This window comes from Meriones unguiculatus, chromosome 2 (genome assembly GCF_030254825.1).
Source record: "Meriones unguiculatus strain TT.TT164.6M chromosome 2, Bangor_MerUng_6.1, whole genome shotgun sequence".
Classification (NCBI taxonomy): domain Eukaryota; kingdom Metazoa; phylum Chordata; class Mammalia; order Rodentia; family Muridae; genus Meriones; species Meriones unguiculatus.
In genome coordinates, this window is record NC_083350.1 from 190,651,199 (window position 1) to 190,678,785 (window position 27,587).

Consider the following 27,587-nt stretch of genomic DNA (forward strand, 5'->3'; position numbering starts at 1 on the left):
TTCTCAAATTTTAAAAATTGAAAAAGGCTAGAAGTATAGACCAGGTGAGGCATTTCTATTTAATCACATAAAGCCTCAAATCACTCTCCAGCATCACAAAGGAAAAAGTTACTGTCAAGGGTTTTTTGTTCATACATGTCACGGTATGCAGGTTAGCTCAGTGGTGAAGGTAAATCATCCTATGAACACTACTTACAGAGAGAGAAAAGACCTAAGCAGGAGGAGTGAAAACTGCCCAGCTCTTTTGACAATGTGAAAGCAGTCACCACACCCCACTTAACTGGAAGTTAGACTCTGACGATTTCAGTTCTGTGGAATGCAGCAGCAAATCCGGAAGTGAAAAGGACCTTTGAAAACCAAAAATAGCTGACAAAGATTGAGCCAAAGCCAGGTCCTCAGGGCTCTGAAAGGGGCCTGGCTGAACTGTACGGAATAGACTACTTCAGAGGTTTGACCTGTGGCTAGTCAAGGGCCTCAAGAGCAAGGTGCCACAGGTGGAGCTTTCCTGGAGAGAAAGGCAAACAGCCCAGCAATGAAGGACAGTGAGGTCAGTCTGTCACTCACTCTGGGAAAGTGTTAAAGTACCTCATCGTACAGTGACTGGTGCTTTATCAAGCCCATGCACACATTACGTCATCCTATCTCTACAGGAAGCTGGGAAATAGGTACCCAAGCAGAAAACAAACACTCAAAAGCCTCATGGCTTTGCCATGATCACACAGACAAGTTAGTCTGTGGCCAGGAGTAATCCTATTCTAATGATGTCCAGTTTATCATGATGCTCCCTACAATATGCCTTGACCCTTTAGTACATGATATCTCCCCTTTTCATAATGGTGACCATGAGTCATCAAGAAAAGATTGCTCTCTGTCTAGCAAACTGTTAAAAAAAAATAGGGAAGTAGTTAATACTTCTTATTTTAAAAATAGAAAACCAAGTTTGGCATTTGGGATAAAGTTGAGCTTTCTGGTATCAGGTATTTTATAAGTTCCCACAATTTACCTCTTACCCCTAATGGTCACAGTACTGGCACGGTACTGTGTGGAGGCAGCATGGGCCTCCTGAGCTCTGCCAGCATTTCCATCTCCATTTTACTGCCCTGATTCTCTTCTCGTCTCTCTACCCCACTTCTCTCATCACATTCTTAGCTGGGTCTCTGCCTCTAGTTTTGACCCTTTAAATGTTTCTTCTGCTCATAGGATGGTGACTAATCCAGTAGGAAAAAGCCCAGTTCCTCCACAGCCATCGCGACCCCACTCCACTACCCGACCCCTGAAGCCCTCAGACCCGGCTCACTAGTCCCTGCTCCATACAGGGACTTCGGCAATGTCAAGGCTTGTAAGCTTCTCCCATGAGTCTAGTGGCCTCTGGCTAAAACACTCTTTATTGTAGCCTTCGCTTTCGGTATATCTCAAAAGACTCATGCATATTTTTCATCTGGGCACACCTTCATGATGTTCTCACAGTATTGTCATGCCTCTCTCCTTGCTCTCTATCAACGAGGACATTCTCTCAGCAAAACACTTGAAAATAGGGGGATTGTTGTCTCCTCACAAGAGGTCTGGAGATAAATGGAGCCAGGGTTGGTGTGGTGATGTCACAGTTCTAGGCTAGCATCTCTAAATTCTCCTGGCCCTCTGCAAGATATCTGTAGTACTTCCAAGCTCACATGACAACACTCAAGATCAAGAAAGTATACTAGTTCATAAGACTGCCACCACAAAGAACCGCTGACCAGCATCCCAAACAGTAAGAATTTACCTTACAGTCCTGAAGGCTAGAAGTCCAAGATAAGGGTGTTGGCCGGGCAGGTTTCTTCCTAGGCTTTCCTCCTTGCCTAATAGGTGTGTGTTTTCCTCTCCCTCTCCAGCTACTCTTCCTTCTCCCTTTCTTCCTCTCCCTTCCTCCTTTCCCCCTCTCTCTAGTGTCTAAATTTCCTCTTCTTATAAATTCAGTTACTCTGGACCAGGCCTGCCCTAATGGCCTCACCTTAACCTAATTACATCGAGCATCCCACTATTCACATTCAGAGAACTTAAATACATGAACTTGGGGCGGGGGCACACAATTCATCCATAACAAATGACAATTCTATAGTAGGAGCCTTTTCTGGGATGTATTTTCAGGTAAAAGATCTTTCCTAGAACCTTCCAGCAGACTGGCAAAACAGGATCTGAGAGCCTGCTCTGTCTGTGACATCCATAACAAATGACAATTCTATAGTAGGAGCCTTTTCTGGGATGTATTTTCAGGTAAAAGATCTTTCCTAGAACCTTCCAGCAGACTGGCAAAACAGGATCTGAGAGCCTGCTCTGTCTGTGAAAGCTTTTCCACACTGGGGACTGGGGACAGGGCTGTGCTCTGGAAAACTGAAAGAATAGTGGGAAAAGTCACACGTGACCTACCAGTTGGTCTGGCCAAACTGTGCTCCACACTGGCGGAGCCGTCTGCTTAGCAGGATGCGGGCACCTCTCCTGCTGGCTTTCTGAAGCCCAGCTGGGTGTCTCAGCCAGCTGAGTGCCCCTCACAGCCAGCACGGTGCCTGGCTCAAAGTGAGTGTTCAACCACTACTGGCAGAAGGAATAAACAAATAGAATTTAATGAACTAGATGAACCTGTTTGCATTATATTTGATCACTGCATTAAATCATGTTCATATGTTTGGCTTGCAGTCTATGGATCATACCTTTAAGTATTTGTAGGGTGTATTACTGATGAAACTGCTATTACAATCAAGTTCTGTGAGCTCTGTCTCCCCCAAATCTGTGTTGCTGCATCAATTTTGTTGAATGAATAAATTGATAATGGACAAATGAATTAAAATGTAAAAATATGTTGAGTAATATGAGCTAAGAGTTATGGTTTCTAGAAAACACTATCTACTAGGACTGGCATCTATCTTGCCAGTGCTCACAAAGATAGGTGCGAGATAGCATCAATAATACTGTTTGTATTGAATGATCCAGATGACTGTGGGCAGTGGTCTTAAGGCTGCCATGCTGAGCAATTCAACAGGCAGTAAAGCTACTTGACAAGCTAAGTGGAATCAGGGTATCATAGATACTCAAAGAACTGCAGCTTCCATCTCGTGTGCACCACTTTTGCTTCACAAAACCCCACATATTTAATCTTTAGTATTCTGTAAAACAGAGAAGAATCAAAGCACATAACTAATGAACAGCACTAGTTGTGGGGTGCTGACTTAATGGTGGTTCCCCAAATTCTGACCACCTATCCCCAGTGTTAGAGAGACTGGTGATTTCCAGAAAAGTCATGCTTCTCTCTTTGCATCTAAATGACAGAACTCAGACAGCTGAGGTGCAAATCATGCTGATAAACGAGGAGCCACAAAGGCAGAAATTCAGAGTCACTATAAGTAACAGGTTCCCAGAGGCAGTGTGTTTTGGCACCAGGAGACAAGCTTTGCAACTGAGAATTGAGTCTCCTCTCACCCTATTTCAGACCCAAAGGACTCTTCCTCCCGCGCACAGTTCAAATAATGAGGTTCAATTAAAACACTCAGGTCATTAGTGTGTTAGGGCCTCAGAGGTTGTCTCAGAGCAAAACTTTTTCTGTGAGTAACTTAAGAGAAACCAGCACTGTTCTGGACCAGTATGGCAGCATGCAGGGGCATGAGACAACTTGGTCTGCAACCAACCTCTGTATCCCAGAAGGGCTGGACAAGATGGCACTTGTGTGTATTTGTGCTCTGACTGTGCCTGCTCCCTGGGCCCAAGGGCTTGCCTAACAGCCAGAAGGAATTTCATGTTAGGGTGTGTTTTCCTAACAAGTTGTGACTTTTTCTTCTTTCTTTTAAAGCATTAGTAGCCCAGAATTTTGTTGGAAATATATATATATATAACCTGTTACTATAATGATGGAGTTTTTCTTTAATTGAACCAATAAACTAGGTCTAAGCATATTAGCTAAACCCATTATAATTAACTATTGTTGAGAGAAAAATATCCTGGCAACACATGCATCTAGAAATTCTGCCTTCGGGATTGTTGACAAAGCATGATACATTCCCAGTTCCTTAAGATGCCCCACCTTTGTGCATGAACTTGCTCCCCTCGGCCTGCTACCAACATAATCACTAACTTTACTTTGATGTGCTCTCTCTCCCTCTCCCCGTTTCTCTCCGTCCCTCTCCGTTTCTCTCTCCTTCCTTCCATCCCTCCAGGGTAAGCCTGGGCTGGTTTCAAACTCTTTATGCTGTCAAGAATGACCTTGAACTCCTAATTCTTCTGCCTCCTCCTAAGTGCTGTGATTGCAGGTGTGTGCTACCACGCACCACCCGGTCTCTGCTTTCTATCATGGTTTTGACTCTCTCACACTGCTATCTGGAATCCCATTACCTGGAACACTGCTAATTGGCATCCCACAGATGAAAGGCACAGTGTCTTTTGAGTCATTTAGAAAATATTTGAGTGTACGTAGAATAGTTTAACATTAGTATCTGAAAGGATTCTGTAGAAGTTGTTTTCATGCTACTCCAAGTATATTAATAATTTGCAAAATAATACATCCTACTAATCAAGATAATGTGGACAATCTGGAATGAATAATAGAACAAAATCAGCAAAATAAATGATTGGCTATTCATGCACTAAATACATAGCCTGTCATTTGGTGTTAAAGGCTACCTAACTGGAGAGCCCACAGTTAGCAGTTCTTCTAAGAAAGCCAGGAGGATATGGCTGGCAACTCAGCACTGTTTGGTGACTCTGAAACAGTTGGCCTAATCCAAAGGCATCTGTTTGTTACTGTTTTTTAAGTGTCCAAATCAAAAAGGGAAATGTTTCACTCTGTACCTAGCTGTTCAGTCCAGGTCTATGGAGGACTGTGTTGTTGTGAAGGCCACATTTGAAAAGGTAGGGAACATCGGATGTTTCTTTTGGCAACTCCAATAGCTGTCTTCAAATAGCTAAGGGATATCAAATGAAAGAGACATTACATTTAACCATGTAGCACCACAGCCCAGAACTAGACATCATGATCAGAAATGTCCAAGGAACATGTGTCAGCTCCATTTGAGATCAGACTCTCTACGATGTTGATGGTATTCGATACATTAGACTCCAATGAACTTGAGCAGAGGCCAAGACTTGGGCAGGAGACTTCTCAGACAGTCATTGCTGTTCATTTGCGTGGTAGAAGCTTGACTCTTTTATTGTGCTATGGTTTCCACGGCCCACCACACATTTTCATGTTCTCTTTTGTAGGTGTAATACATTTTACAATGAAAACCACCGGCTGGGTTGTAAGTTAAGTGGTGAACTTCACATTACTATGAAGGCTTAAAAAGGAGCTGGTGGCACCAGATGCAAGGGTGAAGAGATGACTGATGCGCATTCATTTCCAAGACCGTGGGACACACACAGGTAACTCTTACAGCAAAGCTCTTCTAAAGTATGAAGGCAGCAGCTTTAATTAACATCATGGAAGGCATCACTTGTGGCAGGCTCAAAATGAGCATTGCTGGTTTAATAGACTATAGTACAGAGCATAGTTTACTAGACTATGACCCCAAGTCTCTATTGCAGTGGCTATCGTTTTATAGGCTGTTATACAACAGAAAGATATAAACACAGTTTCTGCCCTCTCCAGATGGCAAGTGACACTGGTAGTAATAAAAAGAAGAGAATGAGAGTCTTATATAAACAGTGAATAAATATTAAAATAAAGTTAAAAGGTTCGCCTAGTGAGCAAGCCAAGGTTTTGCAATGTTGTAAGAATGGGAAAGAAATGCCAGGTCTTGGAAAGTACACTATAGGTAGGCTCCAACCACAAGCCAGCCCTCTGCTCCCATTAACTCCTTTGGTTTCCTGGAAGAAGCTAGCCTTAGACATATACAGGCTGACAATCAAAGGTTTGCGCAGGGGAATCTTTCTCCTGAGCTGCCAGGAATAAAACAAAGCCAAAATAGCCTGAGTGGTCATTTCCTCCTGTGCATCCTTTCTTCCCATTCTGCTCTTCACGATCTCTCACTACCCTCTCCACTGCACTGATCTGAAGGGGAACTAAGACCTAAAAGGGGAACTGAGAGGCAGGGGTATTTGTGGACCATGATGGATGTAGAATCCCGGAGAGTCCTTGAGTCCCCGAGTCATGGCAAATAAATAGCCAAGCTCTCTGCTCCTTCTGGCTTAGCTGTAACTTGGAGCAAAGCTACTTCTGCTTTGGACCCACTTAACCTTTTAACTGGGGATCCCCAATCATGTTACCGACATCAATTCCTCTATCCTTACAATGACCTTAGGTTGATGGGAAAAACAAACCAAACAGAAGATCTCACAAGCTACTCTAGTCCAATGTGCTAAAATGCAAATAATATCTAGCCCAAGTTTATTTTATACTTTATCTTCACCTTTTCGAAGAGTAAACAAAGGTATTACAGGTATAAACACACCAATTTCATAGCAGCCTTTCTGTCTTTGGTTTCATCAATGTCAATAATGTTTTAGTTGTTTTTTTTTTTTTTTTTTTCTTCCTGGAATTTATTTATTTGCTCAGGGTCTCATGTATTCCAGGTTGATTTCAAATTCAGTATGTAGAGGAAGAAGATCTTGAACTCTTGATCTCTTACTTCTACTTCCCACTAGTGCTGGGAATCCAATCTGGAGTTTTGTGTATAATAGACAAGCACTCTATCAGCTGAGTGCACAACCACCCCACACACACCCAGCTCAGATAATCGTAGCATGATCACTTGATGGAGAAAGTGAACGAGAGTGATTAACATCTACCACCTGAAGCTAGGCATCAGAAAATAGTGCTTAACAAACTCAAAAGCCTGATTCTGGGGACAAAACTTCTTTCTCATTAGATCATGAGACAAGTTTAAAACACTGAACCTATTCAACATTTGTAAAATTATGCAGGAACTGCTTTCAAGTTTGAGCTCTTGATACCAAGAAGAGTGTGGCATCAGGGATGGCAGTAAAGTAACTTTGATCCAGAGTTTAGAAATGCTATTACAGTCTGTCCTCACTAAGAATGATATTCTCTCTTAGCTAGGAGGAGATGGAAACTCAGGGGAAGCTAATGATGTCTAATCAGAGAAGAGTTAGCAAAGACAGATGGGGACTGAAACCTGGGTCTTTGAAATCCAAGTTCAGTGAGGATGCACTTTGGGAGAGACGGGCTTCTGCCTTCTAGAGGTGACCAAGAAGTGGGTGAAGCTACACTCAGCAGTACCTCCACCAGACAGCAGAGAGGAACAGGCATCAGAGGCACTTCTAGTGAAGGGACAGAGCCTGTGTGGTGCCTGCAACCTAAAACAAACACTCTAGGAAGATTAAGTATGTACATTGCAAGTTGATGGAATATAAACAGTCACCTTCTGCAAGAGCAGACTGGAGAGAATTTTATCACACTCATGCTCAGGTCAGTTCAGGGTGTGGAAACCTATAGGCACATAAGTAGAAATAGGAACAATTAAATGCATAAATGGAAATGGGAACATTTAGGTAATACAAGCAGGAAGAATGGAAAGGAGACCAGGAGGCATAGTTAGAAAAATATATATATTTAGGGAATTTCCTCTTTGTTTTGTTTCATTCTGGTTTTTGAGACAAAACCTCGTGTAACCCAGACCATCCTCAAACTCCCTATACGGATGCTGGCCTTGAATCTCTGACCCTTCTCTACCTCCCAGGTGCAATTACAGTTGTGTGCCACTACACCCCATTCTTCCTTTTTAAGTTCAGGAATCAAAGAGCAGCTGTATTTTGGTAAGAATGGAATTGTGAGAGTACATGGTCTAGAACTGAACCTTCTCCTAGATGTGGGACAATTACAAATATGGGTGGGAGGTGGAGGAGGCAGTACGAAAGCTGCTTTGAGCAACTGGAAATTCAAGAGTGGTTACAAGATACCTTGACTACCAGTCTCTACCTAAGTGCTTCCACGCCCATGCTTGCAGAAGGTACATACTCTCCCTGTTTCGAGAGCACAAAGAATCTTCAACTTGTAAAAGCCTGTTTGCAACAGATGATGAAGGCAGCCGTGTCGTGGTGCATATGACAGGCAGGGACCTTGGTAAGCTAGGCAGGAGGACCCTGGCAGTCCCAATCTGCCCCCACTCCTCCCAGACGCTGCCACCACAGGTAAGGTTCCCAGTGCACGTTGTTCAGCTTGCTTTATCAAAGCTAAATTCACCTGATTAACTAGTTACGCAGAATAAGAACTCTGGCGAGCTAACAGATATCAATTCAGACTCAAGCCAATTACTGAGAGCAGTTCATTTCTCTGTGATCTCTGTGACCCTATACTTCTCTAAGTAGTTAGAGAAATGGCCATAGAAAACCCCTAGTTTAGAGGAGTGGATAAAAATATCTACAGAAAGAGCCCCATACTCTGGCTACTGATTCTTTACTAGTGCCAACTCTAACTGTGCCCATCTAAGCCAGGAGCTAGAGGTTGGCAGCCTCAGCGTTTCTGAAGAAACCACTCTTTCTCATCACCCTGGTTTCAGAGTTGGCAATCACTAAGACTTGCAGGAATGGCATGAGGATTACAGGATTCTTATCAGTCTTAAGATCATTTTGTCACCAACTAACCATATGCTGTATTTACACTGTCCTAAGTCATACATTGTTTGAACATGTCAAATGTAACAATGAAATACCTCTAGTTTCCGGGTGCAATAAGATACTGTTACATCTATAGGTGTCCACAAGAACATCCCATAGGCACCATGTTGAAACAGATGAGGAACTGACCGTCAGTACTTAACCAAGGTAACAAAGCCAATAGTTGGAGGCAAGAGTAGCTCAGTGGTTCCCAGCCTCCCTAATGCAGCGACCCTTTAATACAGTTCCTCATGTTGTGGTGACCCCAACCATAAAATCGTTTCCATCGCTACCTCATAACTGTAATTTTGCTACTGTTATGAATCATAATGTAAATATTTTTAGAGAGAGCCTACTGAAGGCGACGTGACCCACAGGTTGAGAAACACCGATTTAGCTAAACTCTAGCATTTTGTTCTATTGAACCAAACATATAAAATGGTGTTCTAGACTGTACAGAAGACAGAGCATTATGAAGCATTTTCTACTTAAAGTTCCCATATTGGTAATGCTCTCAATGGCATTTAAATTTTGTTCATTTCATTTACCTTCATAGTAAGACTAACTAGAAGCGGGAAAGCTTGACCTCACCAACACTACTATCATGTTTTAAACAGGTAAGGCAGCCTTAGGCCATACTTAGTAACAGATTTATCAATGCCTCAAGAACTCCCAGCAATTAGCCTCGCATTGTGGCACATACCTTCAATCCCAGCAACTGGAAGGCAGAGGCAGGCGGATCTCTCTGAGTTCCAGGCCAGCCTGATGTAGTGTGTTCCAGGACAGGCAGAGCTACATAGTAAGGCCCTGTCTTGAAACAAACAAACAAAACTGACTAGTAGAAGCCAGAAGCCAGGTTTTGGTACATGCCTATAATCCCAGCATAGCACAGGATGATTACAAATTTATTGGCCAGCCTGGTAATGAAAGTGCTAATTATCATGCCCAAAACTAGAAGCCAGCCTTTGTGACAGCTAATATTTCCATGTGACAGTGATATTTCCATGTTCTGTGTCGTTCACAGGAGGGAAAGGTTGTGATTGCACAAAGCAGTTGATAGGCGCTTGATGAAGACTGGTCTTCAATTCCGCCTCTTATCTTTGCCTCCCCCCCCCCCACCCCCCTTTTTACTCTCATACACTTAACCTGAGCTGATCCCAACTCTGCCTCCGGTGTGAAACTAGGGCTGGGAACCATCTGGAATTACGGAAACTGATTTCATGTCCCTTATCACTAACTCCTGAACAAAGTTTGTTTCGGACAAATTTGTAATTGCTTAATCAGGAACAAAAGACAAAGGGAAGAAAGAGGACGCGGGGGGGGGGGGTTGAATGGCAAAGACGTGCTGCACGCTGGAACACTTGGATGAGGCAGATCAGGACTGAAATGGAGACGTGCGAGGAGACGACCGTAGACCCCGGGAAGAGAGGCCAACGCCGCACGCGCTTCTGAAGCTTCTGCTCCCGTCAGCGCAGAAGCGCAATCCTGTGGCGCGCCCGCAGCCTCGGAGCCACACAGGAGCCTGGCACCTCACGGCGGAAGCGGCGTCCGCTCGGGCACCGCCCCTCCCACCCGGGCCCGGAGGGGAAGTGACGAAAGCGGCCGCGGAGTCACTTCCTGCTGGGTGGATGAGGAGGAGCCCGAGGTGCCGCGGAGGAGCCCGAGCCGAGACGGACAGCGCCGGAGAGGTGAGGTCGGCGTCGGCGGTCGCGGCCCGCGCGGGCTGCGCTGAAGGGACGCGGGTGCGAGCGGCCGTGGGAGCCGCTGCGGGCGGGCGGGCGCGGCGAGCCCGCTGGCAGGCCGGCCGGGTGACCGAGCGCCCTCGGGGAGTCGCGGACACCTGCAGACGCGCCTGCGGACTCGGAGGGGCTTGATGGGCACGTCGGGGGCCGGAGGACCGAGCGGGCGTCCGGCTCGGGCGTCGCCCAGCACGAGACCACAGCCACCCGGCTGAAGGGTGTTCGGGAGCAGGGAAAGGCCCTGCCGTCCGACAGCGCAATCTAGGACTTAGTCCAGGACAGCTTCCCGGAGCTTAGGGGAAATCGGTGTTTCTTCAACCCCTTTATCACGGAAATGGGAGAGGAAGCTCCTGCCCAGCCCTGGTGCCCTGTTACTCCTGTATATCCTGTGTGTGCCAGTGTCTGTCTGTTACCTCCTTTCTTGAGCCATTTATCAGCTCCTTAGTCCTTGGTGTTTTCGCGGACTGAAACTTACCGTTCTCCATAATGTATATGTCGGGAAAGAAAATGCAGAACACCTAGAGGAATTCTAGGTTAGATGAAATTTCCAAGATTAGGAATTGGTCCCACCCCACCCTGGGGCCTCTGAGGCACCTGCGGTTGCTCCAGACCTGCTCTGTGTGCCAGGGCTTCCTGTCCACTGTGCAGTGTTGAGAGTAAGTCTGTTCTCGCCTCCTCCGTCATTCCCTGCCAGTTTCACCCTCTCCTCTTTGCTGAAGGACTGACACAAAGCTGTCTGCTGCTAGGAATAGGCGATTTAATGAGAAACTATAAATCTGCATGAACGAGTTCATATCCTAGCAGGCTGCCTTCCATCCCTGACCAGGGGATCTGAAGTACCTACTTTATCCTTTTTAGTTCCCTGTTAAAGGTTTGGCATTACTTTTTTTTTTTTTTTTTTTCATGAAATTTTAGGAAAGTGATGTGTTTCTTGTATAGAGTGGCTGAACGCACGGCATGTTTCTTTCTGTCTCAGAATATTGTTCGAAGTTTCTGACCAAAAGATGATGTTCTCCACCTCACATAATTCAGTAAATGCTCAGAATCATATGTTCCTTCTTGAGTAGGGGATTTTGATTTTTTTTTTCTGCACTCTTAAAATTGGTATATCTGGGTGAACTCAGTGTTGTGTATCTTGGCATATGGGCTTGTCAAGTAATAGAAAACAAACTGTCTGGCTTGGTTTTGCTGCCTTTTTTGACTCTGTTTCACTGTTCCCTTTTTTATGTTGGAGGGTTGGTCAGAAGGAAGAAAGCAAATATTAAGGACAGTGTTTACGCTTTGTGGCTAAAGTCAGGTGAGAGATAATTACTGCTTTTGAGGCTGATGACCATCATTTGATGACTTGAGGATTACTAGTTTAGAGGTGACATGTTTGAAAGACAAAAGGCTTTGAAAAGAAGTAAAGGCAAAAAGAAGGCACAGCCTCCCCCCCAAAAAAAACCCAAATGTTAGTTAGATAATTCATAGTATCTCAAAATAATCGTGTGACTTGTTTCTCTCAGCAGGAGGGCAAAAATGAAAGCAGGCTGTAGCATCGTGGAAAAGCCAGAAGGCGGTGGAGGTGAGCAGGGGCTAATCATCTGTGATGGATCTGGAATGTCCCTCTCTGTGGTTCCTGTTCTCCCCACTTGGGCTTAGTTGGCAGATGTTAGACTTCGATCAACAGCCTCATGACTGTAGGTGTCGGTAGGATAGTTGTAGGCTTGTTTCCTATGAATATTTTGCTTGTGCAGCCCACACACCTTTATTCTAAGTTTTAGTGTCTGGGGATAAGATTTTCTGCCATATGTTCCTAAAACATTAGTTCATCTTTGTTTGTTTGTTTGTTTGTTTTTAGAACTTTCATGCCCTAATAAAAAGTAGGTTTGACATTTAGGAATTTGTGAAAAGGAATGAGTTAGGATACCTAGGTACCTGCTGCCCAACTTTTATTAGACTCAGTGATTACACAAGTATGGGTAATTTCTCCATCCTTTCCTCCCCTCTTCATTGTAAACCTAGCTGACTGGAATGGTGTGTTTGCAAAGTACTCTAGAGATTGTGAGCCTTGGAATGTGGAGCGGGATACTGGCATGTTTGTACCTAACTCCTAAGTACTTTGATCTGGCCCTTTTTTATGCTTAAGGATATCAGTTTCCAGATTGGGCCTACAAAGCGGAGTCATCACCAGGCTCCCGGCAGATCCAGCTGTGGCACTTCATCCTGGAGCTGCTGCAGAAAGAAGAGTTCCGCCATGTCATCGCCTGGCAGCAGGGAGAGTACGGGGAGTTTGTCATCAAGGATCCAGATGAGGTGGCTCGCCTCTGGGGCCGCAGGAAGTGCAAGCCACAGATGAACTATGACAAGCTGAGCCGGGCCCTCAGGTGAGAGGAAGGAGCCCCCAAAGCAAGTTTGGAAGGAAAGTGTGCAGTGCTGTTAGTGTCATCTAACAGGCATCAGGTGATGAAAGGCGCATTTCTTAGTGAGTAATGTGTAACTTAAAAGTGTGAGTAAAGAGCTATTGGAGCTTAGAGGCACAAGAGGTGAAGAGGAGGGAATTCTAGGGTGTCTGGCACTGGCTCCTGACAGCTGATTCTGCTCTGTAGTGGGTAAGAGTATATGGTGAAACATGGACTAGGGCTCATGTGTAATCCAGGGGATTAGTGTAGACTTCCCTATTGGCAAATTCCTGTCCTTTCTCTTCTTTAGGCTCTCCGAGAAGTGAGACAGAGACTTGCTGAGTGGCTCTGAACCCAGCTGCTCACCTAGCATATCTGCAGCCCCTCTTCAGTCTATAAGTTGCTACAGCATGTCCAAAGAATGCTCTCTATAAGTTCTCATTCTCTCTTCTCTGTCAGTTTTTCAGTTTTATGACTTGGTAGTCCTCGTAAGAACAGCAGGTAGTGTGTGATGTATGCTACTTAACAGAAACCAGGCCAAAGATTCCAGGTAGATGGAAGTTTTCTGTCTTTCTTCATTCTCAGTAATGTGAGTTTAAATCTGTGCAGTAAAATCTGTGTAAAGTTTTTTTCTGGAGCCTTCCACATACTATTTGCGAAGCAGGCCAGGATGCCTGCTGTTTCCAGATCATGCCATTGTCTTACTGGCTACCATAGAACAGGTTTATAGTTCTGTGTTTATTCCTTGCACTTGGCTCCTGACTAATCCTCTGAGATCTCCCAGAAGACTTGACCCGACCTGGGCAAGACAGAAAGAAACTAGACAGTTATTTAAAGTGCGCAGGAAGGAAGTGGACTACAGAGTGAAACCATAGAGAAACGAAAAGGTGAGTGGTTAGAACTGAGGAAGGTGTTTGGGATGTTAAAACAAGGATGTCAAGTTCTAGCCACAGACTACAGCTGAGTTGAAAGTGGATGAGTAAAGTGAGCTATCTTAGCCCTAACTCCAGGCTACAAAGGGATGGTGAAGGTTTTTGTAGGCAATGCTTAGAGCCAGAATTGATCTTTGTAATTGCCTCAGTATAGCAAATGCTGTACCATGAATTCTTCTTTTGTAGATACTATTACAACAAGAGGATCCTTCATAAGACAAAAGGGAAGAGGTTCACATACAAGTTTAACTTCAACAAGCTGGTGGTGCCCAGCTACCCTTTCATCAACATCCGCTCAAGCGGTAAGATATGGACGCCGGTGGTGGATTTGGAATTTTAAAAGAATTTTTAAAAACCCAAATCTGAGACGTGCACTGCGTAAGGAGGTTTTAGAAGCATTGATATAATGTGGTCCCTGAGATTACCTCAGGACATCCTCATCTGAAAGGCTAATAGGCTATGCACTACTCTAATAGGTTTGTTTAGTTTACTTGGTTTAGTTCCCTTTTAGAGGCATGATATTCAGCCTCCTGGATATTACTAAACTACTTTTGGGGAATAAGTCCATAGGTCTATGTTGAACTTTAAGCTCAAGACTTGTTTTAACACCTTACCCAATGGCTGTTTGATAGCTGTGAACCTGTTTCTACAAGCATTTCCGATTTTCTATGAAACTACAAGCTCTGCCTTATCACGTGAATGTCATCAAAACCACAGCATCCTTGATCAGAGAAGGGGAAGTTCACATGTTCGCAGTGAAAGGCCGAGTCTTTGATGTGCAGCTCTCAGCCCCTGTCCTCAGTGCAAGGCTTTGCACTTACCTAGCCACCTCTCCTTTTAAGTGCAAGCAGGCTTCCCTCTGTACTGTACAAGTTACAGCATTGCTCACAGCTCACAGCCTTTTGGTCTGCCTCTTGATGGAGATGCAGCCACTTATAAAGGTGTTGGATGTAGTTGTTTGTGAGGTTATAGTTTTCTTTTTTGCTTTTGGGGTTTATGTTTGTTTGCAGGGGGTTAAAAGATGATAAATTAACCCCCTGTTTAAGAGTCACTTTTTTATATTTGAGATAGGTCTCAATATGTAATCAGGCTGGTCTTGACCTTTACTCTGTTGCTAGCCTGGCCTAGAGCAGTCAGTCTTCCTGCCTCATCCTCCAGGTGTTAGGATTACAGGTGTCAGGTACCATTTTGACCAGTTTTATCACTGTTTTGTGGCATTTTGTGCAAAGAAAACATAATGATTTTGAAGAAAAGTAGTCAGGTTGGCAGAAACTTGAAAAATTAGAGGCGGGTGTGCCTTCAAGAATCTAATACTCAGATCTTCTTAGATTGTAATTACTACACACAACAGGTTAGGGCAGCTTTAGCTTGACTGCTCTCGCTTCAGTTCCTTCTCTCCAGTAACCACTCCCTCCTGTCCCTGGGGCATGCATTTGGGGTGGGGGTTGGAATGCACCTCTAATTACAGCCTGTTTTCTTTCCCGGTGCCTAAGGGAACTGCATTAGGAAATCAGAGCCGTTCTCTAACCCCTGGAATCCAGTTTCCTCTGTTTCTTACCCTTGCTTCTTCCCTGTGTGCCTAGAGAAAGTAGAACTCCTGATAGATATGCCATTAGTTTTGAAGAAATGTGTTGGGCTTCATAACCTTGCCCTCCATCCCCAAAAATGTTGCTCTTGTTCTTTGGTCCTTTTTCATCAAGTGAAAGCCCAGAAGATCAACCCCTTAGACAACTTGAGTAGAATGTCCATCTACCCCTAGCAGTAATCTGGTTTTCCCAGGCAAGGAATATGGGTCTGTAGAAGCTCTGGTTTGCAAACCCAAAATGGCAGTGATCTTTAATAGTTTCGAGATGCTAATCAAAAGTCCCAGGTTATTATAGCCCAGAAGAGCACTTGTCTAGCATGTTTAAGGCCCTGGGTTCAACTCTCAGTACATAAAAAAAGGAAAAAACTAAAATAATCCCAGGAAAAGCAAAACAGTAAACTGCCCTTTTAGGTTGTTGGCTTCTTGGTATAGAGAACAATGCCAGAGAACCACTGATTTATTTACAGAGAACTTTTTCCCACATAGACCAAATGTTTAACATTCACATAATGTCAACAAAGGAAAGTAACATTATTGAACATCTACTTCATAAAGATACTTTGGTTTGGTTTGGTTAGGTTTGATTTGGTGAAGTATCTCTATGCTTCTAATCTAGTAATATATGTCTTGATACTTTATTTTACAAATATGAAGACAACAGAGTCAGAGACGAAGTAGGCTCAGTTCTTCATTCCACTATTAAATCATGCTCTTGTTCAATGTGTCCTGCATTCTTCCGCTTGATTAGGGTTCATCCATGTGTTAGCCACTGTGCTAATCCCTTAAGAAAACGAAAGCATGGGGAAGGTCTCTTCCTTGAGGAACTTAGGAGTTAGCAGAAAGAAAGATTCTAGGTGTATAAGATGGGATGTAGTGAGTGCTCTAGAAAGTCAGTCCCAGGACGTAGACCCTGGAGAAGAGTCAATGTGTGGAACTATTCTGGTCTTTCTGGTTTTAGCTAGAAATATATATATCTCCAAATACAAAACCGGATAATACAGAACTTTTGTAAGTATGACTATTGCCCCCCCCCCACGTGTTTGTTTATTCACTGCAACTAGTTTAGGGTTGAGTTGGGCATGGTAGAGCAAGCTTGTGACCCCAGCACCTGAGAAGTAGAAGGTCAAAGGGCTGGAGTTCAAGGTTACCCTGGGCTGTGTATTTACTTCCAGGGTAACCTGAAAACCCCAAAAGACACTTTAGGGTAGAGTACCCAATATTTGAGTAGTGTTGAAATGCTTGTAGAAACCAAGCCTGGTGCATACCTACAGTCCTAACACTTGGAAGGCTGAGTCAGGTGGATCAAGAGTTCAAGGCCAGCGCTGGCTGCATAAAGAGTTTCTGTATCACAAAAGTACATCTATATGCAGTGTCTATTATCTCTATATATGCATGTTACTTGTGTGTACCATGTATAACATGGCCTGCATGGAAACAGTATTTCAATTTTGAAAAAAAAATTTTTTTTGAACCATTAAAAACTAAGCCAGGGCTGGGTGTGGTAGTGCACATCTTTAATGCCAGCACTCAGGAAGTAGAGGCAGGTGGTTCTCTTTAAGTGCAGGGTCAGCCTGGTCTACAGAGAGAGTTTCAGGACAGCCAAGGCTAGGAGAAAAGGGAGGGAAGGAAGAAAGAAGGGAAGGAAGGAAGGAATAGTGGCTCATGCTGGTAATCCAAGTACTTTGTTCTTTATACTCTTTTATAAATGCATACGTGTGTATCTGTCTGTCTGTGTGTCAAATTTGCCGAAGAAACATTGGGGAGAGAGAGAAGATACTGGTTTAAAATGGTTAACTCTTAGTAGGTGGGGACAGGGCAAGCTAAACCTGTCTCTCAAATTTGTCTCTGCCACCACCCTATTTTCCATACTTGTTTGGGAAAACTTGAAACCTAAGGAAGAATTTAATTCAGAACTGAATACTCACCCTCCACCTGATCATGGGTGTTTAACATCATTGCCATTGTGTGCTTTGTCTCTATTTACAGATACTTTTTACATCTGGAGATTAACTGCAGGTGTCATGGCTTTTCTCTCAGAACAAGAGTGTTCTTGTCCATAACTACCCAGGAAACATAGTGTCGCTCTAATAATATAACATGAACCATATATAAACAGTATTTAATTTTTTTAAATTTAAAAATATTAATTTTGATTTTTTTTTTTTTGAATCATTAAAATTAAGCTAGCCATAGTGGCTTATGCTGGTAATGCAAGCATTTGGAAGGCAGGGAGGTGGGTATCTTGTTAGTTTGAGGCCAGCCTAGGCTACATAGTAGCAAGTTTCAGGACAGCCAGAACTGTATAATGAGACACTGCCTCAAAAAGAGCAAACAAATTTTATTTTAACAACATATGACTTGCTGGCACAAAAGCCTCACAGATGTTAACCATTTCTCTAACTTTAGGATTGTTATTACTTCCTAATTATGAAAACAGGGCCAGAAAGATAATTTTTTTTCAGAGACACGTGGGTAGGATCAGGGTTTGAACCTAGGCAAAGAACTTATTTATTTGCATTATTTTTAAAGGGAGCACCAAAAGCTATAGCATTTTATTTGAACTGGTTTTGAGATGGAAGATCCGAGAACTAAGGTATAGGTTTCTGATCCTTTCATGTGGCTGCCAGAGTGCGCTCTTATTTCAAGTACTCATATTAGCACTGTTTATCAGTAGGGTTTTTGTTTGTTTGCTTGCTTACTTGCTTGTTTTTCAAACAGAACCTTAGATTTGACACCTCAATATATAATACATAAAAATGGGGGGAATTCCTGTTAATTGGCCCTACTCTCACTTCTTTTACCCCATGTAAGTGCATTTGGAAATGACTGTTATTTCCTCTTATAGGTGTGCAGTGTGCCTTAGTGTGTGTATACAGACCAGAACAGACACCATTAAAAATAAACACAGAACTGACTTGACTTAAGCATTTCTGACTTGCTTAGGCAACAGGATTTTCTTTTCCTCGCCATGTTATCCTGATAGCTTGTAGTCTGCATTCCAGATTATAAACAAATTAATTTTCACTTTTAACTAGTAACTTTTTTAAAATATTTTTTTTATTTTATCTCTATGTTTTGCCTGTATGTGTGTGTGTGTATGCATGCATATGTATTTATTTGCACCACGTGTGTACAGTGCCTGTGTACACTGAAGAAGGTTTTGGATCTCCTGGAACTGGAGTTAGAGATAGTTGTGGGCTGCCATATAGGTGCTGGGAATCAAACTCAGGTGGTCGTCTTTAAGAGCAGCAGTGCTCTTAACCACAGAGCCTTTGTGTTGGTGATGGTTTGATTTGGTTTTTGGCTTTTCAAGGCAGGGTTTCTCTATGTAGCCTTGGCTGTCCTGGACTCGCTCTGTTGGTTGACCAGGCTGGCCTCGAACTCACAGGGATCCACCTACCTCTGCCTCTCCCGAGTGCTGGGATTACACACATGCACCACTGCGCCCAGCTCCACTGAGCCATTTTTATAGCCCTTAGATAAGATTTCTTTTATTAAGTCAAGTCAAAATAATAAAAATAATATACTCTTAATTGATGTAGTAAACTAAAGAAGCGATCCATTGACCTGGACCCGTCTTGGCTCTATTTAAATCATAAGCGAGGTCATGTGTCTGAAATTCCTAATTAAAAAAAAAATTTTTTTTTACATTAGCATTCAGGCTAATAAATATTATTATAGCAATTTGAAACAAACTGTATTGTAGTAGATTCTTTGTTGGTATTTAATGTCTCTTTTGTTGTTTGTTTATTTTTGTTTTGTTTTTCAGTTTATTTACTTTACATCCCAAGGGTGCCCCTCCCTCCCCTCTTCCCAGTACCCCTTTCTCACCTTCCCCTCCCCCATTCCCACAGAAAAGGGGAGCCCCAGTATTATCAGTCCTTCCCAGCACATCAAGTCACATCAGAACTGAGCATATCCTCATCCCCTGAGGGCAGGCAAGGCAGTGCTGCCAGGGAGAAGTGATCCAAAAGCAGGCAACCGAGTCCATGTTAGAAACAGCTCCCCCCTCCACTGGCTAGGCAGAAATTCCTAATTATTAATCTCAATAATTAATCCTAATTAAGGAGCCTTTAAAACAAGGCCTACAGGAGATGAATGCCTGTAGGTAAATGCTGCTCTGACAGGTGTCTCTCAGCCATGGGCACCAAGAAAGCCACAATCTCCCACACAGTGACCTGCTGCAGAGTTGCCTGAGGACAACTGTTGTCAGATATCTGACAATATATGTCAAAATGATAGTCTTGACACCATGTCTTAAATCCTGTTGTTTCTCCGGGACCACCAGACTTTGACTACTTCCCCTCCCCCTTTTTTTCTTTCATCTTTCCCTCATGTATAAAGAACTCTGTGGACATCACCATGTTAGCAGCAACTGATACCTCCCAGGAACCTAACGGCAGCTGAAGCCTCAGGTGGCAGCTTTCTTAGGCCTTATTTAGGGCTTTTAGGGGAAATTGAGAATTTATGAGCTTTTCAAATTAGTGTGAAGTAGTTTTGTCTTAGAGTTTGAAATTTGGTAGGTGAATTTGTTTTTTTATCCAACCTAGCCTCAAATCACAGTAGTTTTTCTGCCTTAGCTTCCCAATATGATAAGCATATCATATGGGAATATGATAAGCATGAGCCATCATGCCTGCCAGCAGTCAGACAGGAGAGAGGAAAGAGTAGCTTCTGAATTTCCTCCCAGCCTCCTTCCCAGAGCTTGAGGACAACAGAAGTAGATATCATTATATAGGGTTCATTGGGCTACAGATAGAGAAAGACTGGAATCTCTGAGATTAAAAAAAAAAAATTATAAAGATAAACCATACAAACATACCTGTTCATACCTGTTTCACTAATGACCTTGTCCCTGTCCATTTACGTGAGGTGGAGTCTGGGTTTTCAGTGTAGCTCCATGCATGCATTTTATTTGGCTGTGTTGCCGCTGGGTTTCCTTGCTTTGTAAGTATAGCCAAAATTATGATGGTGAGAAAAACCTAACTCGTGAAGTTGAAAACTGAAATAGAGTTGCAGGGCACAGGTTCTTGTACACATTCATTCATCCAGCTAAAGTCTTGAGCACCGAGATGTTAAACAGTAGGCAGTGAGTGTTGATTACAACTGAACGACGTTGCTGGAGGAAGGGGGACGGATGGATAGTAAAGTAAGAGGCCAGAGGAACGTGAACACTAGGCTGCCCTCAAAGGCTCAGACCTGAGTGCTGGGCTTACTGGCCTGTGTCGGCCCCCCAGCCTAAGCAATAGTTCTGAAAAAGCCTCAGACTGGGTAGAAGGTTTGTTTCCTGTTGTCACTTGACGTTGTGTACTTAGCTAATCTAAGTAAAGGTGAAGCTGTCGAGTGACCAGGTGGCTATGGCAGCAGACATGTTTCTTTTCTTCCGTCACAGGTGTGGTCCCTCAGAGTGCTCCGCCAGTGCCAACAGCCTCTTCCCGGTTCCACTTCCCACCTCTAGACACCCATTCTCCTACTGGTGACATGCAGCCAGGGCGGTTCTCTGCTAGCTCCCTGAGTGTGTCCGGTCCTGAGTCAGGTGGGACCACTGATAGGAAGGTGGAGCCTTCAGACCTGGAAGATGGCTCGACCTCTGACTGGCACCGGAGCATGGATTTCATGCCCTCTCGAAATGCTCTTAGTGGAGGAGGACTTGGCCACCAGAAACGCAAGCCTGACATAATGCTTCCTCTCTTCACTCGGCCCACAATGTACCCTGATCCTCACAGTCCCTTTGCTGTCTCTCCAGTCCCTGGCCGAGGAGGTGTCCTCAATGTCCCCATTTCACCAGCCCTGTCCCTGACTCCCACTATGTTCTCCTATAGCCCCTCACCAGGCCTGAGCCCCTTCACCAGCAGCAGTTGCTTCTCCTTCAGCCCAGAGGAAATGAAACACTACCTTCATTCTCAGGCCTGTTCTGTGTTCAACTACCATCTGAGTCCTCGGACTTTTCCCCGTTACCCGGGGCTCATGGTCCCACCCCTGCAGTGCCAAATGCATGCTGAGGAGACATCCCAGTTCTCTATCAAGCTGCAGCCCCCACCAGCTGGACGGAAGAACCGAGAGAGGGTGGAGAACAGTGAGGAGGCCACACATGGCCCTGTGCCGGCCAGTGCTCCTCTTCCCTCTCGAATTAAGGTGGAGCCCACCTCTGAGAAGGGCCCTGAGAACCTCGGGCAGCCAACCCAAGGAAAGGAAGAGCACTCCCAGGAAGAGGACACCGTGCAGACTGGGACCACGGAGAAGGGGAAAGGCGCAGTACGTGCCCAACCCTCACCCACCTGGCCCTCTGTGTCTAAGGGCATCCCCAGTGACAAGCCCCTAGAGGTGACTGAAGACGGGGAGGACAGATCTGGCAAGGAGCCCAGTGTGTCTGAGAAGAAAGAAGATGCCCTGATGCCCCCTAAGCTTCGCTTGAAGAGGCGATGGAATGACGACCCTGAGGCCCGGGAGCTCAGTAAGACGGGCAAGTTCCTGTGGAATGGGGCAAGGCCCCAGGGCCTGGCTACAGTGGCCGCTGCCGCTGCCGATGCTTAAAACCACAGTGGAAGGGAAGCTGTTCACATCTCAATCAGACACAATTTATGTAGCAAGATTCTGGGGCGGGAGGTGCATGGACTTTTCTGTTGAGGATGGGACGATTATCTTGTGCTGTAAATTAAGTGGAATATGAACACCCTTTTTTTTTCTTGGTGAGTAGGACATAGGGAAGCTGTTGAACTGTGGGGGAAGGAGCCTGTTTCCTGCTTACGACTAATTCTGCCTGACAAGCTCTGTAAGGGTCCACATACCTTGTAGTCCCACTGCAGTTCAGGATCCATAGTCTTTCTATTGTATTTATCTATATATATAGAAAGCCAATAATGGAATATTTTGCTTTGAGCGAGAGAGAAAAGGAAAAGACTGGAAGGTTGAGTGGTGAGAAACAATACTAAGCATGAAATATTTCTTTATTTCAGGAGAGAAAAAAGCTAATTGTAGGCTTACTAGAGTGGGGGACATTTAGATGATGCTCTCTACTCTCCACTCCCCAACACTCTCTGTCACACACATGCTCTCTGTCTGTGGGGAGGGGGTGGCACACATTTGCCTTTTTTTTCCCCTGTTTTTAGATAATATTGTCAAGACATGTGAGTGCACTGCCAGTTATAATGGGCAGGGAGGGCACAGGACCACCTGGCCCTCAGCTTCAGAGCTGAGGTGGGAGGGAAGCCTGGCTGCAAGCTCCTTGGACTTTCACCTACTTCACCTATTAAAAAGCCATGAGGAGTTGCAAACTCTTGATCAGGGAAGAAAGAAAAGGCCAGAGGAAGTAACCCAATGCCTTTAAAAACAAAACAAATGACAGAAATAGTTTTCATTTTTCTTTTTCCACTGTTGGTTTGGGAAAGCAAACCAAGTGTGACTGAGCAAGTTTTATGAGAAGCGGGATAGCACCGCTGAAGATGTTTTTCTGTTGTGTCTGGTTGTCTTACTGTTTCCTTAAGTCGAGCCTTAACCATGAACATGCTTTAAGATGATACGGGTCTGTCAACATGAACCTGTGAGGGCGTGGACACTGATCAGATAGCCCAGGGACGCTGAGGCATAGTTGAATTCTTAGCTGACAGTTGTACCCTCTGATGTTACCAGACCAGGCGGCAAAGGGGCAGGATTGTGGGAATGAAAGGCAGATGATAGCCTGTAGTTATCAAAGTAGGGTTTGTTGAAACTGACTGAAGGGGGGAGGTGCTGACCAGATGCCTGATAACCAAAAGTTCCCAAATGCCAAAAGGCCGGGTGTTCAGGAAGAGCTGGTGTCTGCCCTGTTGCCATCCTGTGATCCCTGTTTGCCCAGACGTTCTGATCAGTTGACTATTCACAAAATAGAGTTCACAGATAGGAGTCATTTCTTCATGGGAAATTCTCCTACGGCAACTTCAAAGAAATGGGAGGATACTGACCTTTTGGGAAACAAAACACTCACAGTAGGGCAGAGAAAGCAGCAACAACCAGCCTCCTCTGTGCATGCACGTGCTTTGAGGGGCTCAGAGCAGCAAGAACAGATGGTTCTGATTCTGCCGAGGCAAGGGATGGCATTCAGCACCTCAGAGCAGTAACTCATTCCACCACTTTCGCCTAGCTGAAAATTCTGTATGTCAAGTAACACTTGAGTGTTGTCCTTTGGTGGCGGAGTGTGTGGTCTTTGCTTTGTTTAACTGAAGTGCATGCACAAAAGGAGCTCAGGACACATTAGAACTGGTAAGAGACATCACCTGACTTGGGGGCGTCATTACTGTTTCTTGATGAGTGTCCTGTCAGGACTCTTTCCCCAGGAAAGGGACTGAGTGGTCTCTAGTGGTTCAGGCTTTGATCAAGCCACAAAGTCTCACCACTCTTGCTGCTTTTGGTGGTTGTTTTGATCAGTTTCCTTCTCTGCACCTGACATACCTCTGAAAAGCAAGCCACGCCGGTAGAAGAGGGCTCTCTGCTTGTTGTTGCCCATCAAACCAGGGAGGCCAGCTGGCCACCAGTTGTCTGCTAGAGGGGATGGCTAGCGAGTGTCATTGTGACTCAGGAATAGAAACATGGGGCCTTTAAAATGAAAGGAGGAAAATCCATGATGCAACCTGTAAAAACCCCTAGACCCAAGTGCCGGAATTAATCCTAGATGCTGCTTCCATTTGAATAAGCCACTGCTTTTACACTTGAAAATCAGTCAAAATGGTGAACTCCATGAAAAATGTTTTTGGACTTTTATGAAACTATTTGCTGTTTGTTTCCTTTGATTGCCATTCCACCAGTAATTTCTTGGTTGATTGGCACTGCACACAGTTGGAGTTTGGATCTGGGGAAGGATCTCTCCACAGAGCAGAACTTGGACTTGCTCAGGAAGTGGACCAGGAAATGTGTCAATCACTGATACTTCCTGTGGCAAAGGAATGAGAGTTTTCTTCTCTTCCTGGCCCGTTCCTGGCAGTTCCTGCCTCCAGCCTGGTATGAAATAAGGTGGTTGCCGTCTGTGAGCGGGTCTTTGTCCAACAGCCAGGTGAGGGGGGCTGAACACTAGACCTACTTCCTCCCTCTCTTTGTTTTTTCTAAATTTTGTTGTGCCAAATGTGTAAAACTTTGTAGGTGTAAATCTATTGAAATTTCACTAATCAAGAGCTTCATTTAAACAGTTTGCTTTTTTAACTGTAGAAAAAGTAGCAAACTCTCAGGAGCTTCAGCATTGCTGAGCTCACCTGTTTTTCTAGAGACACGTAGAATCTATGTCCCCTGGGTGTCAGGCTGCACTGCATTAAACCCAGCCCAGTGATGCAAGGAACCCTAGTGACCCATTGGCCAAGAAGCTTCCAGCAGCATTAAAAAAAAGTTATATTCCACTGCCAAGTGGGTATCATTTAGCTGTTTGTCCCTTGTTTTTTTGTTTTTTTTTTTTTATTTATTCCATAATTATGTTTGTGCTTTTTCTTGTGTAAACGATAGCGAGGCATATGTTTTTATGTGGCTTTAGAGAAAGCTTCAGTCTTCAAAGAACTGTTCTAATTAGTTCCTCCTTGGAAAAAGTTATGCGTTAATTTGTTTCAACATATTTAGGCATTCTTTGGATTATAAACTTGTGATGCAGGGATTTGTGAATGAGACGTTCACATGTGAAGATGACTTCACTAGATATCTGTGTAAGCAGAATAAGATGTGTATATGTACATAAAATATAAGGAACCTGAGCACCATTGTGCAGTGCCTTTTACATGTTCTGCTTTCTAAAGTCTTCAAAATTTTTGCATATATATTATATATATGATGTAATGTTATAGAAATATATGTATAATATACATATTTTTTCCAGGGGTATCTGATAGCTCTGTATTTTGTTATGGAAGTCGAAAGAAAAAGTATTTTACCTCAAAAATTAAAGTTAAATTTAAAAACAAAGGATACTTAAATGTTTGCTGAGTATTGATTTTGTTGTTCTTTGCACGCTATGCCACAGGCTTTCTGCTAGCTCACCCCACTCTGCAGTTCCCTGTGGGAGCCCAGCAGAGTTGGGGGCCTCTCTTGACAGTGCCAAAGCCTGCCTGTTCCCTTGACTGAAAGAATAAAGCACCCTGAAGGCAGCGATGGGCTAGGAAGGAACTCCTGCACACTGATCGTAGTGAGGAGTCTCACCTGTGTGAGCATGTCAGCCAGACATGTCCATAGACTGAGCATGGTGGCCCTTGCCAGAGAAGCAGGGCGTGGCTGCTAGCGGCTTCCTCTTGCAGGAGATGAAAATGATCTGGGCTTAAAGAGTAAATGGCAATTGGACAGTTTGAATATAAATAACAAAACACTGAGTTCAAGTCACTACATAATGGTGGGCACTACACTGTGTGAATTACAAAATAAATATGGGTTTGTGGTTATGGTTTTTTTGGACTGTTTTTAAGTGCATGGTAAGTCAGTACTAGGGAAACTTAGTAATTCCCAGCAGAGGACAAGAATTGGAGAAAGGAATTTTGATTACTGAATGCCGTGTAACCTACCGAGGAAAATGGTGCAGACAGGTAAGCCCATTTTGTCCATCGGAGACAGAGAGACCAAGTGTTGTGTTATTTAAAAAAGCCAGGTAGTGGTGATGGTGTAAACCTGTGATCCTAGCACTCAGGAGGCAGAGGCAGGCGGAGCTCTTGAGTTCAGGCCAGCCTGATCTGCAGAGTGAGTCAGGACAGCCAGGGCTACCTGGAGAAACCCTGCCTCGAACAACCAAAACAAAAATTTCCAGAAGGTGAAGTTGAGTGGCAATGACTTGAAAAGGCAAGCACAGGCAGGGATGGGTCTCAGCTGGTCCTCAAGAGATGGGCGAGGTGTCTGCTGGTTGTGGTGAGCTTGAGTCTGCCAGTGAGGGCACAGAAAGCCTTGTGCTGTGGTGCTGCCCTGCCAGCTCGATGTGCCCAAGAAGATAACATTTAGGCAGGGGCAGATGGTGACAGGTCAGCAGGCTGGGAAGGAGTAGGCTCTTCTAAGCCCCCTTGCTGCTGGAAACAGACTCATTGGAAAAGCTGTGCACAGAGAGCTGAACCCTAGGCAGCAGGCTCTGCCAGCCTAAGTGGACCACTTAGCGATTAGTACTGAGATTCTGAATCAAGAGGTGGGAGTGATGGTGAGCAGGAGAGAAGAAAATGAGAGGTAGGCCTGGCAACTGAGCAGAGGTCTAGGAAGAAGCCATAGGTGGACTCCCAGGATAGTTTGGAAGGTCTGAACTTGGCTTCCCTCTACAACCAGCCTATTCTTTGCCACGGACCCAGACCCAATGCTTGAGCACCGGGGCGGTGACGTACTTGGCACATGCTAGCCTTTCTATAAGGGCCGCCTGTGCTGATTCGGTCCTCGTGACGGCCTTGTAAGGAGTTGCATCCCTGTGCTGCAGAGGGGAGCCCTCAGGAAGGTCCCTGGGTGCCAGCTGCTCTGCATTCAAGCAGAGCCGCTCCAGTCCCTTCCTCTGTGGAGCCTTGCACTCTTAACGCTGCCAGGAGGAGGAGGAGGGTATCACCAGCCTTTTCACAGACAGAAACATAAAGTGTACATCCACTGTGTAGCACACACAGTGAATCTGAGAGCCAGTGAAGGTAGGAACCCGAGCCAGGGCTTCTTGGCTACAGAACTCATACTATCACACCTTGCCCGCTGACAACACATCCCCCCTCCCATCAGCCAAGAATCAGACAATCAGGATGTGCTGGGCAAGCCAGCCTTGAGTTTTCTTCAGATCTCAGGCCAGGTGTTCCACTCTGGAGTTGAGACTAGCCAGAGTGCTGCTGGAATGGCCAGCCCCTTTGGAGGTTTCCTTCTGGTCAGATAGGCTCCAGAGGCCAGGAGACTTTGGAGGAAGGGAAGAAAGCACAGATTAAAGCATTCCCAGAATGCAGAAGAGCAGGCAGTCTTACTCCTTCCACCTACCCCACCTCCCTACCCCAGCAGGGTGCTGATGGTCCCATGTGGAAAGGAGGAGCCCAACCCAAACTCTCACCCAGCTCCAGTCCCTAGGGACTACGTCAGCAGACTGCAGGGTGCACAGCTTAAACCTGGGAGATGACACCCAAACCACAGAGGTGAACAGCAGCAGGCATCTGTCCCCATTCCAGTTCTGTCAGTCCACCAAGCCTACTCCACAAGGACCGGATATGCCTCAGAACCTGGGTCCTGAGAGCTGAAGGCCAGGGACGCAGGAACTCACTGGCCTCTGTCCCAGGAGGGTGCGATTAACAACAGGTTAATCGGGACTCTGGCTGCAGAACTGAGCTATTGTTATCCCCACTGTGCCAGTGAAGAGAACAAGGGGCAGGGAAGTTAAGAGAATGGCCCGAGGTCAACAGTGAGTACCTCATAGCGCTGAGCTCCCGGTTCCAGCATT

At 44.8% G+C, this 27,587-nt stretch overlaps 1 protein-coding gene across 3 annotated transcripts; it reads left to right on the top strand.

Moving 5' to 3' along the window:
- Positions 1-10,136: 10,136 nt before the first annotated feature.
- On the top strand, positions 10,137-25,132 carry Etv3 (ETS variant transcription factor 3). Of its 3 annotated transcripts, none has more exons than XM_060378540.1 (5): positions 10,137-10,265; positions 11,825-11,880; positions 12,445-12,682; positions 13,816-13,931; positions 20,607-25,132. In XM_060378540.1, exons 2-5 carry the CDS (start codon positions 11,835-11,837, stop codon positions 21,746-21,748), a joined length of 1,542 nt encoding a protein of 513 aa, XP_060234523.1. In that variant the 5' UTR covers positions 10,137-10,265; positions 11,825-11,834; the 3' UTR covers positions 21,749-25,132. The 3 variants fall into 3 exon arrangements, with proteins under 3 accessions (XP_060234523.1, XP_060234524.1, XP_060234525.1); XM_060378541.1 differs by having other exon boundaries at positions 10,193-10,265; positions 11,822-11,880; XM_060378542.1 differs by lacking the exon at positions 10,137-10,265 and adding an exon at positions 10,364-10,972 and having other exon boundaries at positions 11,822-11,880.
- The last annotated feature ends 2,455 nt before the right edge of the window (positions 25,133-27,587 follow it).

Bases quoted from the DNA above. Each gene is read 5' to 3' on its own strand.
- Etv3 (XM_060378540.1), top strand. From the start codon at position 11,835: ATGAAAGCAGGCTGTAGCATCGTGGAAAAGCCAGAAGGCGGTGGAG. The intron at 11,881-12,444 runs GTGAGCAGGGGC...TTTATGCTTAAG, and splicing joins AAAGCCAGAAGGCGGTGGAG to GATATCAGTTTCCAGATTGG. The intron at 12,683-13,815 runs GTGAGAGGAAGG...CTTCTTTTGTAG, and splicing joins AAGCTGAGCCGGGCCCTCAG to ATACTATTACAACAAGAGGA.